Source organism: Nycticebus coucang, chromosome 12, assembly GCF_027406575.1.
Source record: "Nycticebus coucang isolate mNycCou1 chromosome 12, mNycCou1.pri, whole genome shotgun sequence".
NCBI classification, from domain to species: Eukaryota; Metazoa; Chordata; class Mammalia; order Primates; family Lorisidae; genus Nycticebus; species Nycticebus coucang.
In genome coordinates, this window is record NC_069791.1 from 30,800,328 (window position 1) to 30,820,594 (window position 20,267).

Below are 20,267 nucleotides of genomic sequence, written 5' to 3' on the forward strand. Positions count from 1 at the left end.
TCTCAAACTTTAGCACACACCAGAGTCACCTGGAGCAGTGGTCCCCAACCTTTTTGGCATCAGGGACCAGTTTCATGGAAGACAATTTTTCCATGTACTGGAGGGGCCGGCAAGGCTTTAGATACTCATAAGGTGGACCCAACCAAGATCCTGCATGTGCACAGCTTACAGTAGGGTTTTTGCTCCTACGAGAATCTAATGTCACTGATAATCTGACAGGAAGAGCTCAGGTGGTGAAGCCAGCAGTGGGAGGCAGCTGTAAATTCTCATGAAACTTTGCTTGCTTGCTACTGCTCACTACCTGTTGTACAGCCCATTTCCTAACAAGCCACAGACCAGTTCAGGCCCAAAGGTCTGAGTGAGGGTGGGATTGGAGGTACAGAAAGGTTTCTGATTCTTTTGTAGGTCTGTAGCTCCCTGGTGTACTTTCACATGTAGTGAAAACCTGGGATACTCTTCTTTCAAAGCCCCACACTGGTCTTTGTGCTCATATGGGACTTTGAATAACTTGCTTTAGGAGTTATTGAACTGTAAATGTACTTTACATTCCTTATCAGAATTTTTCCATCCTAAACCTAAATCAGCTTTTTCAACTTCAGCCACTTTCTGTAATTCAGCCCTGGCTTGCTCTTCTCTCATAGCAGTAAGTGACACATGTCTTGTCGTTGAATTGGGGACAAGTCCCAAGTTTCATAACAGATGAAACTTGATTATGGTAAAGTGAAAAGAAAGGGTGAAGAAATCCATCAGTTGATGCCTTGAGCTGTTCCCCACGGTTAGTAGAATCCCAGGCTTTGTTGTATCCTGAAGTACGTGTTGCTTTGTCACATGCTTTTTAGGGTTTGCTACTAGGTTGAAGGATATTTGATGACTATACATAAGACTTCTCTAGAAATTGTGATTGATGTTATCAACTCTACCGTGATTTTTATTATTTCCCTGTAGTGGGTGTATTATCTTCTATATACACGTAAAGAGGTAGAGTGGCTCTAAGAAATGTTTCTTCACTACCAAGTAGTAATGTAGAGGGTGACTTTGAAAATAACGTTCCGTCTTTCCATTAAAGTGCAGGGCAGATGATAATGATAATGGCTACCATTATGGCGTCATTACCATCTGTAAGGTACTTGCCAAGCACTTTACCTGAGTTTACTCCCTTAATAAAGGCATATTGAAACACATCAATGAGTCAAACTCATCATGCAAGGAATTGAACATGATTCTGATGAGGAAGGAGATACTTATGTTTATTAAACTTCTCCTTTGAATAAGGTATATTGAAAAATAATTTCAGTAACTTTTCCTACAAAATGAGTTTTGGGAAAATTGGGTGAATTCGTTTCCAAGTGGAAGGGACAGTATATTTGTGCAGTTGACTCTGTTCTCAGATATTTTTGTAGCTAGTGATCTTGATATGGTAAACTAATAGATGTGACTCAAGTTTATTAGCATATTTTTGAAGTATATCAAAAGGGTGCAAGAATTTTCACAAAGTGAACACCCATGTAACCAGAACCAAGATCAAGACACAAACCACTACGTTACCAACACCCAGAAGCCACCCCTTCCTCCTCCAGTCATCACTCGCTAAAAGGAATGAGCACCTGATTTCTTTTTTTTTTTTTTTTTTTTACCAAATGTATTTTCTGCATTTATTTTTTATTGTTGGGGATTCATTGAGGGTACAATAAACCAGGTTACGCTGATTGCAATTCAGCACCTGATTTCTAATACCAAGGGTGAGCTTTGCCTATTTCTGAGCTGGTAAATTCTTTATAATCTCAGTTTTGTCAATGCTGAAGATTTGATGAAATATGATTCTTTAAGAGACAGCCCTGTGAGCTAATGCTTGGAAAATTTTGAACAGTAAAACATAGACCAGAAGCTACCTCGTTATGAATGCAACTTTTTTTAAATGTATTCATTATCACTGAAATTAAACTTTTAATTTTCTTTTTCCCTTCTCAACTTGTAAAAAGTCTTTGGTGAGGGCTCCAGGGACATTTTGTGGCCCCAAAAAAGGGGGTGGAGGGTAAGCTCCACAATGAAGAGTTCCTTCTCGTACAGATTAGGAGGCCTAAAGTGGCTTCCCAGGGAGGAAGATCACAGAGGCAGTCAGACAGGGAGTGGGTGTCACCTGGCTGAACCGAACCGTGCATATTGGCAGGGCCAGATGGGATTAGACCAGAGTATAGAAAATGTTTTCACATCAACTTTTTCTTCTTTCTTTAGGAAAAATAATCCCTTCTCATGGACTATTATTGCTGGGGACCATGACAGAACACTGAAGGAATCAACTGAGCAGGTGGGAAATGTTTTTAAAGGCCATTCTGCCAATTCTCTAAATCAGTGGTTTTCAACCTTCCTAATGCGGTGACCCTTTAATACAGTTCCTCATGTTGTGGTGACCCCAAACATAAAATTATTTTCATTGCTACAGGTTGAGAACCACTGCTCTAAATGCTGTCATGTGCCAGGGAATGAATGATATTAGCCGAAATATGTGATTAGTTATTAATCTTCTGGTGCTCTTTGACACTTACCATTTATACTAAATTTCAAAAAGCAATTTTAATTTGAGAATTTTAGGTAATGTAGGTCAGGAAATGAAAATAGTTTTGTTTCTCAGAAGGTGGTTCATGGCCTCCTGCCAATCATAAACTCAAGATTGTGCTTTTAAATTTAGTATAAAGTCATTTTCTTTGTTGATATATGTAAATGTGGAGATTTAGGACTTTGGACTATTATGCAAGGAACTTGCTTGCTTTTTTGACTTTATCTTACAATGCACGTGCTCACCACTGACACAGGTGAGAAGGGCCAAACGCATAATTGTGCATGAAGACTTTAATATAGTAAGCTATGACTCCGACATCGCCCTGGTACAACTGAGTTCTCCTCTGGAGTATAATTCAGTGGTGAGGCCAGTGTGTCTCCCACATGGCCCAGAGCCTCTGTTTTCCTTGGAGATCTGTGCTGTGACTGGATGGGGAAGCATCAGTAAAGGTAAGCATTTTACTTTTGCATAAACGTTACTGCTGGTTATTTTTGAAAATAGGCCCTGGAAACGATATCAAACAGTATCTGTTTTAGCCCCTCTTTTTACTAAAAGATAAAATAGCTCAGCAAGTGAACAGAGAATGAGCTGTCTTAAAATTTTCCTTCAGGGTAACTTAGCTTATAAGTAGACCAAATTAGGGCATAGCAAACTTTTCTGTAAAGGGCCATTTAATAAATCATTTCATCTTTGCAAGTCACGTGTCTCTGTGGTAACTGTTCACCACTACCATTGTGGCATAAAGTGGCCATAGATAATAGAACGGGGGTGGTTATGTTTCAATAGAAATTTCTTTATGAAATTTATTTAGATTTGGATTTTGGTATTTTTTCCCAACCATCTAAAAATGTACAAACCAATCTCATTTCAGGGATCATACAAAACAGAGTTGTGTTTGAGGGGGTGGCACAGAATTGACCCACTGGCTATAGTTGGCTAACCCCTGGGATGCTAGAGAGTTTTTAAAAGTGTGGTAAAATACTGAAAGAGCTGAATGGGTTGATATATCCCTTTCTCCTCTCGAAGGAGAAAGGAATCTTAGCTCACAGTGCCTGTGGTCACAGCTCACTCTGCTTCCTGCCCAAGACTGCACTTCCATAAACTCTTCACCCGCCACACGAGAAGCTTTAATCACCTCCACTTTAGGAATGAGGGAATTGTAGCCCAAAGATTTAATTAACTTGCTAAGATCCCATGACTAATAAATATCAAAGCTAGGCTTTAAGACCAGCATGGCGGGCTGGCCTCCTTTCTTGATGCCACGCCATTCTCTCGCTCCTCCCTGCTCCCATCTCCCCCTCTCACTCCCTGCTCCTCCCTGTTCCCTCTTTCTTTCTCATCTTTCCCTCCCCATACATTCTCTTCCCTCTCTCTAATATAAAATAAACGAATACTTTTATATTCTTAAAAAAAAGACCAGCATGGCTCACCTTCCAATCGTTCCTTTAAAGGCTTCTCATTACACTTGAGAATGAAATCTGAACTCCTTGGCCTGGATGGAGATCTTGGTGGATTTGGCCTCCACCACCTCCATCAGCATGTCCCCCTTTTGTCTTATTGGTTAACCTTCAGGTACCAGAGCCACCTTTCTTTCTCTTAAACACCAAGCATGCTCTGCCTTCTGAAGTTCTAAACCCTGCCACCCCTGTTTGAAACACCCTTGTCACGTCTGTGCATAGCTGCTTCCTTGGCGTTCCCTTCTCAACCAAAACGTCACCTCCTTTCTTGGAACACACAGCCCCAGCAGGACTGACCTATCACATTCCACACTCCCCAGTCTATCCTCTCATTACTCTTTGATGCACTTGGCATGGCTTTCTGTAATCATTTTCCACATCTAGCCTGTTAGCATGGAAGCCTCTTGGAGGCCATCTGTCCTTCACCATGCTCTCCCCAGAGCTAGAAATGTACATGGCATAGAGCAAATATTTTTCAACTTCTTGGGCTCAAAGCCCTTAAATAAAAGTGTCCGCTCTCTAACGCCTTCAACCTGGACCAATTCCATGACCACCAGACAACTGAAAGGTTGTTACAGTCTTAAAAGATGAATTGATTTTTTCCAGCTGGGAGAGAAAATGAATTCTTGAGTTTTGAGACATCCTGAGCTACACTGATGGAGATGATCCCTGGAGGGAGAATTTTTAGTACATTACAAAGAACATAAGATTTAGAGCTGGACCTTGACTTGAGTCCTAGTTCTGTTCTATAAGAGCTATGAGATCAACCTTTCAAAGGTCTGGCTTTTCCATGCATGAGATCAGTGTGATTAACCTGCCTCATGATGTCCTTGTAGTATCAGGTTGGAGAAAAGGGCTTTATAAACGTTAGGCTGCTATATAAATGTAAAGTAAACTTTTTTGGTATTTCCCCAAGATACAGGCCTTAAAATACTCAACTTTAAAAAAATTAGCCATGAATTTAAATAATAGAATATATCGTGCAGAATCGAAGTTACCACAGGCCTGCCTGAGGGTCAAGTATGAGAAGAAATTCTTCAGTGTTATCTTACATTGGAGGTGAGATTAAGCTTCTGTGCTGATAGAGAAAAAAAGGAATAAGATTTTAGTTTATATCAAGAAATAATACAAGCACAGGCTATATAGTTATAAGCATATATTCAAATATATGCTTATTCATAGGCAGAGAATGGCCATCTGCTGGAGATTCTCCTTAGATAGGAGGAAACCCCTCTCCAAGCCACTATTACTTAAATATATGCTCATAACTAAATATGCTTGTAACCATGTTTATTTATAATCATAAAATACATAATAACACCAATTCATACCTTGTTGAATTTTTGTTTCTGAATTCTTATGCAGCAATATTTGATGTAGTGGAATTTAAATTGTAAATAAACTATAGAAAAAACATGTTTCTGGTCTTGTTTGCCTGCCAATGGTAAGGATGCCAAGTCTGGAAACGAAGACAGGGTGTGTAAAACGGAAATGCCTGTGTTTTTCCCCCGAGTATTCTGTCAAATCTGAAACTTAAATATGTTTCCTTGACATGTGTTGCTTACTTCCTCCAACTCTCCCTGTCTGAATCTGTTTCTTAATTAGATGGTGACCTAGCAAGTCGTTTACAGCAGATTCAAGTGTCTGTGTTCGAGCGAGAAGTCTGTGAACACATTTACTATTCTGCTCACGCAGCAGGGATCACAGAAAACATGATCTGTGCTGGCTCTGCAGCATCTGCAGGGAAAGATTTCTGCCAGGTGAGAGGATGCTGATTTTGTACAGAAAAGCAGAGAATGACCATCTGCTGGAGATTCTCCTTAGATGGAGGGAACCACTCTCAAAGCCAGGAGGGAACCACTCTCAAAGCCACTGTGACCAACCTGGCCTGTGCCTCAATATGCACTCAAGTCCAATTTGGCATAGGAGAGTAACTGGAAGAATAAGTTACTTAATCCAAACTTGCCGAGATGGCAGAGTGGCCAGAAGCAGCTGTACAGCCAGAAAGGCCGTCAGTGGGCCTTAGGAGCCTGGGAGAAGTTAGTGGGTGGAGCACCCTAAACAGCCAAGGGTGGGAAATGTGTTGAGATGTGGTTAAGGCTTTGGGAGAAGGAAAAAAAAAAAATAGTTTCCAGACTTATGTATCCTACTTCTGACTTAAAGGGGATTTCTTTGGTTTGTTTGTTTTAAATTATTGCTAATCTCCTGTGTACTCTCCTTAATTTTCTATCACAGATTAAAATAGTCAAAAAGATGTCAGTTGGGCAAGTTCAGAATCAACTGAGAAAAAGACAGAATATGGATGAGTAGATTACAAAATTACTATAATATTCATAAAGTAGAGTGAAATATGCGACTTTACATACACAATTCAAAGTGTTTCTAGCTCTCTGTATGCCCGCCTCCTCCCTCTCTGGGTACGGGGCAGACACACTTCTCCTGACTTAGCACTTACACTGACTAGTCTGGGGTAGAGAAGCAAGAAAGAATGAATTTCTAGTCCTTGCAACTTTTTGATAGTTTTCCCCACTACTAGTCAAGAAGCGTGAGCCAAGGATGTCACCTCCACGGGTAGAAGCAACTGGGCGTTAGCTAAGTGAGAAGTCTTTCCTTGTGAAAACATGAGGAGAAAAGGAATGAGGTCCCCCCCCCCCTTAACACGGAATATGAATATATTGTCATGAGTCCCCTCCTTTCATAGTGTCAAGCACTACTTAAATTCCGTTTTAACTAAGACCTTTACATTCCACATTTACTAGGAAAATAACTAAGAAAATGCCACAAAAGCTGTATTGACTAGTGTGATGAAAATGTGTCAAACAGTCAATGAACCAAGTGTATGGTGCCCCATGATCATACTAATGTACACAGCTATGATTTAATAAAAAAATAAATAAATAAATAAAATAAATTCCGTTTTAACATTGCATACCTTAATTTGTATTCCTCAGACCTGAGACAGGGGTTGACGTGTAATGGCTCTGTTTTAGGACGTGTAACTGTCACTGGTAGGAAAATGAGTTGGTAGGACATCTAGACAGACTAGATGTGCTGTGAAGACAGCTCCAACGGTGGAGAGTCTGAAGCTTAATTCTGCAGGGAAACTCCCAGCAGAGATGCAAAATATACATCGCGTATTTATCCATCCGAGGGGTGAGGGAGCAGAGGCATTTGCATGCTACTTCCCAAAAGCCACAGTTTGAGGGGTGCTATGAGAGGGGGCTGTTTATTGCTTAGTGTTTCCCACACTTTGGGGGCTGCCTCCTGGGTGAGTGGGGAGAGGGGAGAGGGGAGGAGCCCTCAGGCCCAGAGCCCTAAGGGTCCTAGAAGATGTGAGGAACAGGGAAGGGGCACCCACTGCCTGCTAGAGTACTTACCTGTTGTCTTATAGAAGTCAGACACCTGTGAGCTAATTCAATCCTTCTCCTCCTCAGTCTATTGAAGAATGTGAGGGATGATTTTTCTTTCTGCTTTGAATCAAGGAAATCACAAATGGGTCTGTTGTCTTTGTCATATGTGACAACATCTAATAGTACAGAATGGTCTTGTTTTGTGTCAAGGGAGCAAAAAAAAAAAAAAAAGAAAAGAAAAAAGAACAAAAGCAGTTTAGAGAAGTCAATGTCATAGGTGTCCCAAATACCCTTACCTCCATTGGTATTTATTATTTTAGCTATATTACAGCCATTACTTTGGCTACAGCAAAGACCAAATTTACAGCCAATGTACAGGAAGAAGAATAGGAGTTGAGATTCCAATATTATAGTTAGCTTTCTGTTGTGAAAAACTCTGAATTACTGAAAGGGCGACTTTGGAACCTTGCTTTGATAAAATGGACTTTTTCCTTCAAGTAATTGATTTGTATTCTCCTATGTGTGCTATGCATCTGCTAATGTAATTTCTCATCCAGGAAGGTAAAAATAACAATATTGGAGTGTGGAGACCTGGGGGTTTCACATATGTAATGTAGAATACTGTTCTTTATGCACTGGACTTAGATTGTTTTATTCTGAGTTCTTTTGACCTGCAAAGTGATAAATCTCCAGCCTCATAGTGAGATGTCCTAGTCTACTATAGCTTTCCAATATATGGAATACTTTTTTCTTCCTTTGCTCACCATGTTTTAGCCACATTAATTGAGTTCTAACCTTCGAACTTGCTATGTCTTATCTGTCCTAGGGCCTTACCCCAGATACGTTTTCTGCATAAAATGCTATTCTCCAAGCTGGCTGCTGTAGCTCAGTGGTTAGCATGCTGGCCCCACACACCAGGGGTGATAAGTTCAAACCTTGCCTGAGCCTCCTCATCCTTTGTGCATCAATTTTTCCTTTAGAGCTACCATTCACCATCTTATTTGTCTATACACTGTCTTGTTCAGTATGCCTGGCTCACAGTAGGCACTGAATAATGTTTTAAACAAAAAATATCCATTTGTTGAATATTATTTACCATGTCCTAGATTTCGTGACTAGGTCCTGGCAAGAAAAGAAATTAGGCAAATACCCTATATCATGGGATGTTTCCACTTGCCAGAAATTTTATGTATCGTCTATTCTTGGTACTGAAAGAATGAATGATTTAAAATAAAATATGTGAAAACCATCTTCAAACTAGAAGGGGGTCTTAAGTATAATCTTCACGTGAAAAAAATTAGGCCCATAGAAAATGTTCTATATCAAAGACTAGGAACTGGAATCCCAACGTAGGGTCCCTTCTGTGAAATTCTTCATGTAAAAGAGATATCTCAAATAGGGAACTTAAGCTCAGCTTACTGTATAAGAAAACAAACAAAAGATTTAGTTTGGTTCTAAGTACATTTGTGTCCACCCTTTGCACTCAAAAGACTTGATTAAAAATTGGAAAGATTAACATTAAAAAAGAGAATTCTATGTTTTAAGGCTCATTTTTGGTATGTTTAACTTAGAGAGCTTCCTCATAAATTGAGCAAGCATTTACTGAGCACCTACTGTGTGCTAGGTATTGTACTAGGTCTCCTGGGGTACACAGAGGAGTAAGGTGCAGTGTGGCCCTCAAGTGGAACACACAGTGGAAGTGGTCCACATAAAGAAGTGCCATGATTGTTACACTGGCCCCGAGTGAAATGTGTAAGATGTCAGTGCTGATCAATAGATGATGTATGTTATTTGAGCCCTTACTGAACTGGTATGCTCATCACAGCACTGTTAATAACAGCAAAGATATGGAATCAACCTAAGTGTCCATCAACAGATGATTGAAGAGAACGTATAGATGTGCATATACAGTGGAATGCTATTCTGCCATAAGAAAGAATGGAATGTATTTTGCAGCAACATGGATGGAGCTAGAGGCCATTATTTTAAAAGGAACAACTCAAGGCTCGGTGCCCATAGCTCAGTGAGTAGGGCACTGGCCACAAACACCAAAGGTGGTGGGTTTGAGCCCAGCCCAGGCCTGCTAAACAACAATGACAACTGCAACCAAAAAATAGCCAGGTGGTGTGGCAGGTGTCTGTAGTCCCAGCTACTCGGGAGGCAGAGGCAAGAGAATCGCTTGAGCCCAAGATTTTGAGGTTGCTGTGAGCTGTGATGCCACAGCACTCTACCGAGGGTGACATAGTGAAACTCTGTCTCAGAAAAGAAAAAAAGACAACTCAGATACATGTTCTCACTTATAAGTGTGTGCTAAGTAATGTGTACACATGGACATAGACTGTGGAATAATAGACATTGGAGATTGGGAGGAGAGGGAGACTAGGAAGGGATGAATGATGAGAAATCACTTCTGGGTACAATGTAAATCACTCAAGGGATGGTTACCCTAAAAGCGCAGATTTTACTGTGATGAAACATAACTGTATTTCAAAACTGCACTTTATAATTTATATAAATTAAAACTAATCACTGTTCAAAATCTCCCTTGCTGCTCATAATGTGTTCATTTAAACAAAGCAAGTATTTTGAGGGAAATTGAGAGAAACTTCTATAAACTTCATGATGCTGTTGGGTAGTATTTTTGCCTTTTGAAATGTGTTCTCTTGGCTTGGAGCCTGTAGCTTAGTGAATAGGGCTCCAGCCACTTACACCGAGGCTGACAGGTCTGAGCCCAGCCCCGGCCAACCTGCAACAAAAAAGTAGCTGGGAGTTGTGGCGGGCGCCTGTAGTCCCAGCTACTCGGGAGGCTGAGGCAAGAGAATTGCCTAAGCCTAGGAGTTGGAGATTGCTGTGAGCTGTGATGCCATAGCACTCTACCAGGGGCGATAAAGTGAGATTCTGTCTCAAAAAAAAAAAAAAAAAAAAAAAAATGTGTGCACTCTAATCACGACCAAAGTAAATACCTAAGACAATACACATAGTAAGTTAAATGTTCATTGTGTCTTTGAGTGCTGTAACTGTGTACGCCAGATACTAGAGCTGTATGAGCTGCCTCCATTGGTGAGCACTGATCATTTGCTGGAGAGGGAGGAGCACTGGACTCTGGCAGGTGACGTGGTCCCGGACTCTGCTGCTACTACTTGCTATGTGTGCAAAATGAGATAGATCATTTATTTCACTAAGTTTCCATGTCTGGCAGCCTAGTGATTAGTTCAGTCCTCAAAAATCTCTAAAATTTTGTTAACTTTAAAATCTTCAGGTAAGCTGACTAAAATTATAATACAAAATTAGAACATTTTAGCATTTAGCATTTTAATAGCTACTAGACAGCCTTTAATTTTTATTTTATTCACCTTATATCCAACAGTCCCTTCTAGTTTCTCTGCATATGTCATATGTCATAATTCTACTTTTTGGCTGATCTGAATAGAGAAGGTGGTACTTCCAGAGGTGGGACCCAATGCCTCTAACTCAGTTTTCTTAATGGTAGACCATTTCTTAAATTGGCTCAGTTTGAGCCACTCTGAAGTGTTATAATTAAATTCTATTAAAAAAAAAATACAGCTTCAGATCCTAAATGTTCCAGCTTTACTCATTGGTGATATCATTTAAAGAAAGTGTCCCTCTGAAGGGGCTGGGAAGACTTAGTAATTGTTATTAGGTGAACTAACTTAAACCTGGAATCAAATCATGACCTGATTGTCCATGAATTTTGTTCCGTTTTGTGAAAAAGTGAATATACCGTAAGTATCTTAAGTATATAAATTGCAAAGAACAAATATCCAAATTAAACACATTATGAATAAACTACTGGTCATTCCATTTCTAAAAATGGAATGCAAGAGCTTCAAATTAAAGCAGCTTTCTAGAACATGTTTTCTTGTTTCAGGGAGACTCTGGAGGTCCATTAGTGTGTAGACACGAAAATGGTCCCTTTACTGTCTACGGCATCGTCAGCTGGGGAGCTGGCTGTGTCCAGCCATGGAAGCCAGGAATATTTGCCAGGGTGACCGTCTTCTTGGACTGGATCCACTCCAAAATCAAAGGTAAACTGTTTTCAAATACTATGAAAACAACGTCTCTTTCTTTAGAGGGGGTTTGGGAGTGACGAATGCGGTACAAATGTGTATTATAAAAGAGAAAACCTTAGCGTAGAAGTTCATCTGGTTTGTAAACACGTTAAAATGCAAGTTTTTATAAGAGTAAGTTCTCCCTTGGGCAGAGTTAGATAAAACTGATTTTTTCCCTGAGGCTGCTTTAATGCTGGATTTGTGTTTTCTTTTGAGAATGCTGCTTTGGTGCAGACTACATTTTGTTCCCAGGCTTCTGTCTTTATTTTAAACATCTTCTCCCCCGTACAGGTCCTATTTCACCTCAGACTAGTAATAAAAGCAAAACTTTAGAACAACAATTGCCACCACTCATACTTTCAACAGATAGGACCTCAGGGCCAGGTAATAAATATTCACATGGTCACATTCATAAATTCAGCAAGAATGTAGTGAAAAGTATTGTATGTCTGGGTTCTCTCATGCTTTTTAAGATACTCTAAGCTCTGTTTTTCTTCTGGGTGGTAGTTTATGCTGAATGTGAGAATTATCATTGAAATTGTCTTGGGATATTTTCTACCCTATAGGTAGAGCTGTTTCAGGTAAAAAAAGAAAATCTTGTAATGGTGAACGAGGGCCTGAATATTGGAGAAGTCCATAGAATTGTTTTAAACTCTGAACTGTTGCCTCCTGCCTGAACAAAGTCCTTCAACATTCAGGGGTCTTGCTAGGTTAAAACTCTGGGCAAGGGATGACCAAGAGCAGCGTCGGTGCCTCTCTCAATTATCCACAGTTGCCTAGTGTCTGTTTGATATTAGGATTTTTATTTTTACTCAAAAGCTTACAGCAACAAGGAAATTAGAAGTCTGTAACAGCCTCGTAGGAAGGCGAATGTTCTGTGATACCATCACTCTTGGTTTCCAAATGGTCAGAGATTTTCCCTCGTTACCCACTTCTGCTCCACCACGCACATAACCCCAGTGGACGACTAAGAAGTGTTGAAAGAAAATTGCAGAAGATGTAAGACATACAAAGTAGAATTGCTAGCGTGATGTCCTTGAGTAGAAGAAAGGGGATGGGATCCAGTGCCCAACAGGAGGGATTAGTCTTAAATGGGAGCAAGATCCACTTTGTCCATAGTTTCTGGATGAAAGGCAGAATATTCTGGCACCAGTGCAGGTGCACAGGTATATGGGTACATATGGTGATGTGAGCTTATAAAACTTCTCTTCTGATTGCTTCTGTTTCCTTGGCAGATGAACAAAGGGGGTTGGGCAAAAAAGTGAAAATAGAGAAAATATGAAATACTTCTCTAGAAAAAACAACGTGGTGACTAGACTAGGAAGATATAGTAGAATTGCCAGGCAGCAGAAAGGCCTCCTGAGACAAACGATTGTGAATTTAGAGTTCCCAGTGAGTTTAGTTGTATGTTTTCCTCTGGAAAACTAAGGTAGAGCTGAATCAGGTGGAGGGTAGATTTAATCAGACCGGAGTGTTCCCAAGTATGTGAGAGTATAAGGGAGTTTGGAGTAGGTAGGAAGAAGTGATTAAAATGAAGCATCACTGGAACTTCAGAGGGCTAAGGAGCGAAGTAAGGATGAAAGATGAGTTTGGAACAAAGAAAAGGTGGTAGGAAAAAGCCTCAAAGGGTGGAAGAAGTGTTGGGGAAGCTGGGAAGATGGAAGGTTGTGACTGCAGAGAACAGTGCTTGAAACTGAGATTCTTAAAAGCCCTAAGATTGTGGCTGTTGATCAAGCCTCAGGTAGTGATTTTCAACCTGCGTTCATGATGGGATCTTAGGTATGCCGTGAAAAATTTTAAAGATCATTAATTAAACTGTTTTCAAAAGAAGTTCAAAGCATGGTAGATTCTTTTTTTTCCCTCTTTTGTTCTTTTATATCAACATAATTTAAGTGTGCCACTAAAGTTTAACTTACAAATTCAAGTGTGCCAGGAGATGAAAAAGGTTGAAAAATACCGCCAAGGGGCTGACTGTTGGGGTGAGTGGTTGAGGCCAGGTGGAGGGTAAGAACATGAGGAACTGAGAACCTTCAGGGCTGGAATGTCATCTGTACAGCTGCTGGAATCATAAGAATTGTGATAGGAGCAGGGTTGGACAAAATGACCTCTATAATCTTCCAGGAATGAGGAGTGACCCATGGCCACCTGTCTGGCTGCAGATAAGTCAAAGCTGGGATGTGTAGATTTAAGTTAAAAGTAAATGTAGTTGGGGTTGACACGAAGAGCAGACGTGGTCCCAGTATCCTGAAAACTTCTGATTTGAATGGTCTGGTTAACCTTCCTAATGCCACGGCCCTGTAATACAGTTCCTGTGGGTCGCGACCCCCAGGTGGAGAACCGCTGGGTTAAATGCATTATTTCAATGATTGCCTGAGTTAGTTGATAGATGTAAAGGACTGAGAACAGGGAGGGTCTGATCCATGATGAGGTTAATGAGATAATGGCTGTCTACTCAATTTGAATGGTCCCATTCAGGCTACTAAAGAATTAACTTCCTTCAAATGTAAAGAAGATATTTTTCCTTTGTATATGTTCAGTAATACATGTATGACAAAGAACTTTGAAAATTTTATACCTGAAAGAATATTGTTTTTAGTTCTGTGATTATTTCATGAGGTAAATCCATAGGACAATGTGTAACACCCACCTGCTCCTACCACTTGCTTTGTACACTAGGGAATTAGTGAATATTACCAGTTTTTTTTTTTTTTTAAGATTATTACACCCATTTATAAAAGGGATGTTGTGGAATTCATGGGTCTAAAGGATTTTGTACCAAGCTGCATTTCTAAGTAACTTCCAGGATTCATGTAGAGAGGGAGAAAGAGGGAAGGAGGGAGAGGGGTGGGGCCTTGGTGTGTGCCACACCTTCTGGGGGCAAGACATGATTGCAAGAGGGACTATACCTAACAAATGCAATCAGTGTAACCTGGCTTAGTGTACCCTCAATGAATCCCCAACAATAAAAAAAAAAAAAAGAAAAAGAAAGATGGAGACTTTACCTCTTTCATGTTTACATGGATGGAACATATTCTTCTTAGTAAAGTATCTCAAGAATGGAAGAAAAAGTATCCAATGTACTCAGCCCTACTATGAAACTAATTTATGGCTTTCATATGAAAGCTACCCAGTTATAACCTAAGAATATGGGGAAGGGGGAAAGGAAGGGGAGGGAGGGGGGAGGTGGGCAGAGGGAAGGGGATTGGTGGGATTACACCTGCGGTGCATCTTACAAGGGTACATGTGAAACTTAGTAAATGTAGAATATAAATGTCTTAACACAATAACTAAGAAAATGCCAGGAAGGCTATGTTAACCAGCGTGATGAAAATGTGTCAAACTGTTTATAAAACCAGTGTATGGTGCCCCATGATCGCATTAATGTACACAGCTATGATTTAATATTAATAAAAAACAAAACAAAACAAAAAAAAAGAAAAGATTGGAAAGACACCTTGGGGCCAGACTCTGAAAGATCCTACAAGCTGTACTGCTTTAGTTGCTTTGGGCAGGAAAAGAACTTAATTCTTTCATTTTATATACCATTTGCAGATTGGAGGGCATGGTAAGGGAAGATTATAGACTGGGAGATCATTTAATTTTCCACTACATCAAAAACAGACCTGGTAAACATCTGATTAGATTGTGGCAGCTAAATAAAAAGGAGAAATCACAAACAAATAACAGAGGACGAGGCACTGGAGCACAGTCACAAATTCCCGGAGCACTTCATTTCCCACATGCCACTTTTCATCACTACCGTTCATGAAAGAATGTTTACATGCCTGCCTCCTCGGCTGGACTTAATTTCTCTAGGGTAGAGCATGCACCATAATATGTGTACTCATTAATACACACATCAAAATACAGAATACTTCATCTTGTAATTGCTTAGAAAGTTTTTGTCAAAGAAACAGACATAAGGGGAAAAGGGAGAGTAAGGGTGAAGCCTGCCGCCGATATTAGAAAGAGGAGCAGCTGATTGCACAGTTGGTGGGTTGGGCAGCTACTGCCATCCGAACCATGGCAGGTATCCATGAACGTCCGAAGTGCCCGTGGACTTTAGCAAGTTAAAGAGAGATACATCCCAGTCTATTCAGCAAATTCTCCTTTTCCTGACCTCAATCACAAGCTCTGTGAATGCAATCATTTGTCCAAGCAACATAACTGCTCGGCTAATTTAGCGAAGCTTTTAGGAACAGGTCTTCAGCTGCATCTCAAGGAAGGAAAGAAATTAAAACCTATTGGGAATAGAGACTGCAATCCATGGTGCATTTTCTAAGAAATTTTAAAAATTCTGTTAAAATTAATTTGAAATAATTATGATTTAAATTCTACCCTTAAAATCTTATTTCATGAAAATGGGACATTACATAGAATGATTTTTATCTTAACCAAGAACTTGTAACTGATAGTAATAAAGTCTTAATTTTCTCTTGCAAGCTTAGGTTTTTCAAGCTTATTTCAGAACCTTATTTTTCTTTGCCCTCCTTATGTTGTTCTTTGCTGTCTACATGTTTTGAATTGCGGGCTGTTGCTCTGAATGGAGCTAGATGAGTCCAAAGGCTTTTTTTCAACTCCAGGCTATCCGCTAGATTACAGAGGAAAGCTGGAATGTTCTTGAGTACTCAGAGTTTCACCAAACAGTATGGCAACATTTACTGTTGAGCATCTGTTGCTCCCTGGTCTCGTGTGTGTGGAGACTCAGTTCTGACCATTTATGAAGAAAGCCACAGTGGGAGAAGGAGGGCAGGTAATCATTCCTGGGGTTTAAACTTTGTGCCAGGAGCCTTTTCTGTGCAGACTGTTCATGCTCAAGAGTGAGTTGGTAATGATACCTCCAAAATGTCAGCGTAAAAGGCATGGCTTTTGATCCCTACACACCCATAATGTTCTCAACATTTGTATCTACAGAGCAGATATACTAAAGGTGGAGTGTGTATTTGAGAGTGAGGAGAGGGCAAGATGAGAGGGCCTACCCTCTTCAAATGTGCCAGAACCACACCAGGGTGCTAGAAGATGGCTAAAAACAGAAGAGCAGGGACAGGGGAGGGAGATGATGAAGAAATAAAGCAAAGTACATCAAAGGCTTTCAAAGTGGTAAGATTGAAAAGGTTTGCTAAAAATATGTCAGCCCTCATTTTTCATTCCATGCACAGGCAAACCTGTGTTTGTGCAACAAACTCCCCCTCCTGTTTGTCCATATAGATGGAATGAAAGTTTTTTGACTCTCAGTAAGGTGGGAAGTTCGAAAGTGATAGAAATAATTTGGTTAATGGGGAAACCTGGAAAGAAAATGCTGGTGGATGTCATTGTGAGAGTGTGTAGGACATGTTTATGCTTGATTCTAAAGTATGCAGAGGTTGGGGAGACTGTTTTGAGGGTGAGATTGTTTTCTGTGGGTAAATTCTGAGAGATTGAATCACTGAGTTAGAAGGCACACACATTTGTTTAAGGAATCTTTCTTTATAAGGACAAGATCACAGAAAAAACTATTAACCAGCCACTTGGCACATTTTCCCCCAATAATCAGATGACCTCCTCATCCCTACTAATTAAACTGTTCTAGAGGCTCGGGGCCCATAGAACAGTAGTTACGACACCAATCACATACATCGAGTTTGGCAGGTTTGAGCCGGCTCAGGCCAGCTACACAACAATGACAACTGCAACAACAACAACAACAACAATAACAACAAAATAGCTGGGCATTGTGGTAGATGCCCGTAGTCCCAGCTACTTGGGAGGCTGAGGCAAGAGCATCACTTAAGCCCAAGAGTGTGAAGTTGCTGTGAGCTGTGATGCCATAGCACTCTATGAAGGGCAACATGCTGAGACTCTGTCTCAAAAAACAAACAAAAAGGACGGTGCCTGTGGCTCAAGGAGTAGGGCACCAGTCCCATATGCCGGAGGTGGCAGGTTCAAATCCAGCGCCGGCCAAAAACCACAAAAAAAAAAAAAAATGCAAAAAACAAACTGTGTTCTAGGGCTTTTCCTTTAATCTGGAATAAAATACAAATTTCCTGGAAGATGTGTTGCCTCCCTCGCCACCAGCTCTCTGGTACTTCTCATCTCACCTCAGAGCCATTGTCTGTTTAAGGAGCATTAAGAGCTCCTTTTCATCCTTACCTGTCACCTCCCTTGATTCTTAGTTAAAATGTTATCCTTTTCTTTTTTTTTTAAGACCGGTATCTTGCTGTGCCACCCAAGCTGAAATGCAGTGGCATCATCAGAGCTCACTGCATCCTCAAACTCCTGGGCTCGAGCCAGCCTTCTGCCACGGCCTCAGAAATACTTGGGACTACAGGCAGGTACTACCATGCCTGGCTAATTTTAAAAAAAAAATTTTTTTCAGACAAGGGTCTCAAATTCCTGGCCTCAAGCAATCCTCCTCCCAAAGTGCTAGGATTATAGACATGAGCCACTGCCCCTGGAATGGAATGTTAACTTCTTAATAAAACTGGTACAAGTTGCATCACCCCTGCCTCCCTGCTTCTCATTCCCCTTTTCTCAGAGCACTTACTGTACACATTGTGATTTTTGTTTTCGTGATTGTGGTTTGTATCTTCCTTACTGAATGTGGGCTTTGCAAGGGCTAGAATTTTGTCTTTTTACTTTAGGAAACCCCAGGGCCTAGAACAGTGGCTGACACACGAAAGGCATTAATTAAATTCCTGAATGAGGGAATCGTCACCTCCTAAAGATAGCCTCTCAGTCTACAGTAGCATCGTCCTTTGCGTCCCACAGTCACTGTTTGATGTGCTGGCTATCTCATCGACAGCCGTGGTTTCTATCTGAAATCGTCTTCGTTTACCTGGCTAAAATGTAGCATTATGAGAGCAGAGACCTTCTGTATATGTTCCCTTCTGTATACTTTCAAATGAAGATAATGTCTCGCGCATCCTCAAACTTTTTAAACAGGGGGCCAGTTCACTGCCCCTCAGACCGTTGGAGGGCCAGACTATAGGTAAAAAACAAAACAAAACTATGAACAAATTCCTATGCACATCGCACATCTTATTTTGAAGTAAAAAAACAAAATGGGAACAAATACAATCACACCGCCGCAAGTGGCCCACGGGCCGTAGTTCAAGGACCCCTGGTAGGGACTCAGAACTAGTTTTTCTGCATGCATTTTTGATATCTCTCTCTTTTTTTTTTTTTGGATAAACTTTTGCTAAATCACTCTTCTGAAAGGCTAATTCAGTTTTTACCCTCATTAGCAGTGCATAGGATCCTCTTTTACCATGTCCCAAACCTAAGAGGTCAACTTGATAGAGAGTTTTATTATTATTTTTAATCATTAATGGATTAAGTTTGTTTAATGGGATGACAGTCTCTCATCATGTTGCCTAGGCTGACCTTGAACTCCTGGACTCGAGATCCTCCCGCTTTAGTTTCTCAAACAGCGGGGACTATAGGCACCATGTCTATCTTTTTTCTTTTTTAATTAATTGCCATTACCTTTTGTTCATTTTTAAAATTTGAGTATTTTTTATTGGTTTATTCTATTGGTTTATGTACGAAGATATTTTTTCTTTGGTCATAAGTTCTAAGTTCTTACTCTTTTTCTAAAATTTTTAAGTTTAAGTTTAATTAAAATCATAACTATATACATTTATGGGGTACAATGTGATTATTTGACATACAGTGTAGAATGCTTAAATCAGACTGATTAACATCTCCCCTAATGTACACAATGGAAGGGTATATCTCAAAATAACTAAGAGTAAATTTTAAATATCTTACCACAAGAAAAACAAGTGAGGTGATGGCGATGTTAATAAGTTCTTATTCTTAATGTTGTCATTTGCCTTGACATTTATTATATGTTGATATCAAAATTTTTAAAATTTGTTCAAACCTATCCATAAATGTCTTTGTTTTATTTCATTTCTATCACACTTTAAAAATTCATTCTCTGGCAAGACATGATTGCAAGAGTGACTTTACCTAACAATTGCAATCAGTGTAACCTGGCTTATTGTACCCTCAATGAATCCCCAACAATAAAAAATAAATAAATAAAAAAATAAAAATTCATTCTCCCCTCTGGGGGTCAGAATCCTGCTGAATGTATGTTATCATGTGGTACAGTGGCTCTATCCATTTCGTTTTTTAAAAAGTCTTTTTCCTTTCTAATTTATAACTATCTTTGTAATAGATTCCTACATAGAAAGAGACAATTTCTGGGGAACCTTGCCTTTATCCTTATAAGTCAAGCATGGAAAACCATGCTTGACTTCATTGTAGATTAACTGAGGAACACCTGTAATTTTCCAGCCTAGCATTTCTTTGATTTGAAATTGCCAGCTTGAACCTTGAGAAATTGTTCTGTCTCTTCAGATTATAGCTGGTAGAACTACAAGACTCTAATGGAAATATTACCCCTTGCGCACATTGTATCACATTCTTTCACACGGTAAATGCTGTTTCTCCCTGTTGAAAGCTGGTGATTCATTCAAGAGTTGCATTTATTTCTACTTGGCTACAAAGAAATGTTTGATCATTTTTCAAATGGTATTTTAACATCATTGGCCCTAATATGCCAACGAAATGCTTTTTATTCTTTTCTCTTTCTGATACATATCTTCTTTCTCCTTTCCTCCTTACAAGTATCTGTGGAGTTCCTCCCATGGGCCGGGGACTGAGCCTTCTTAGTTCTGGGGCTCCAGTAGTGAACAAAATAATCAAAATTCGTGCCTCTGTCAAACTTAGATTTCAGTAGGGAGAGGACACATAATAAGATAAAATACGTGATATCTTAGATAAGAATAAGTTAAAAATGAAGTAAGAAGGGAAAAAGTATGTGGGATGCATGTGCCTCATAGCT

General features: G+C 39.9%; 1 protein-coding gene across 1 annotated transcript in view; it reads left to right on the forward strand.

The window, feature by feature from the left end:
- Nucleotides 1-20,267, forward strand: part of OVCH1 (ovochymase 1) — an 84,350-nt gene that overhangs the window by 33,297 nt on the left and 30,786 nt on the right. The window contains 7 exon segments of the mRNA XM_053556583.1: nt 2,233-2,305; nt 2,811-3,006; nt 5,620-5,774; nt 11,254-11,410; nt 11,726-11,818; nt 15,988-16,119; nt 16,122-16,187. Of these exon segments, the coding sequence (XP_053412558.1) occupies nt 2,233-2,305; nt 2,811-3,006; nt 5,620-5,774; nt 11,254-11,410; nt 11,726-11,818; nt 15,988-16,119; nt 16,122-16,187 (872 nt within the window).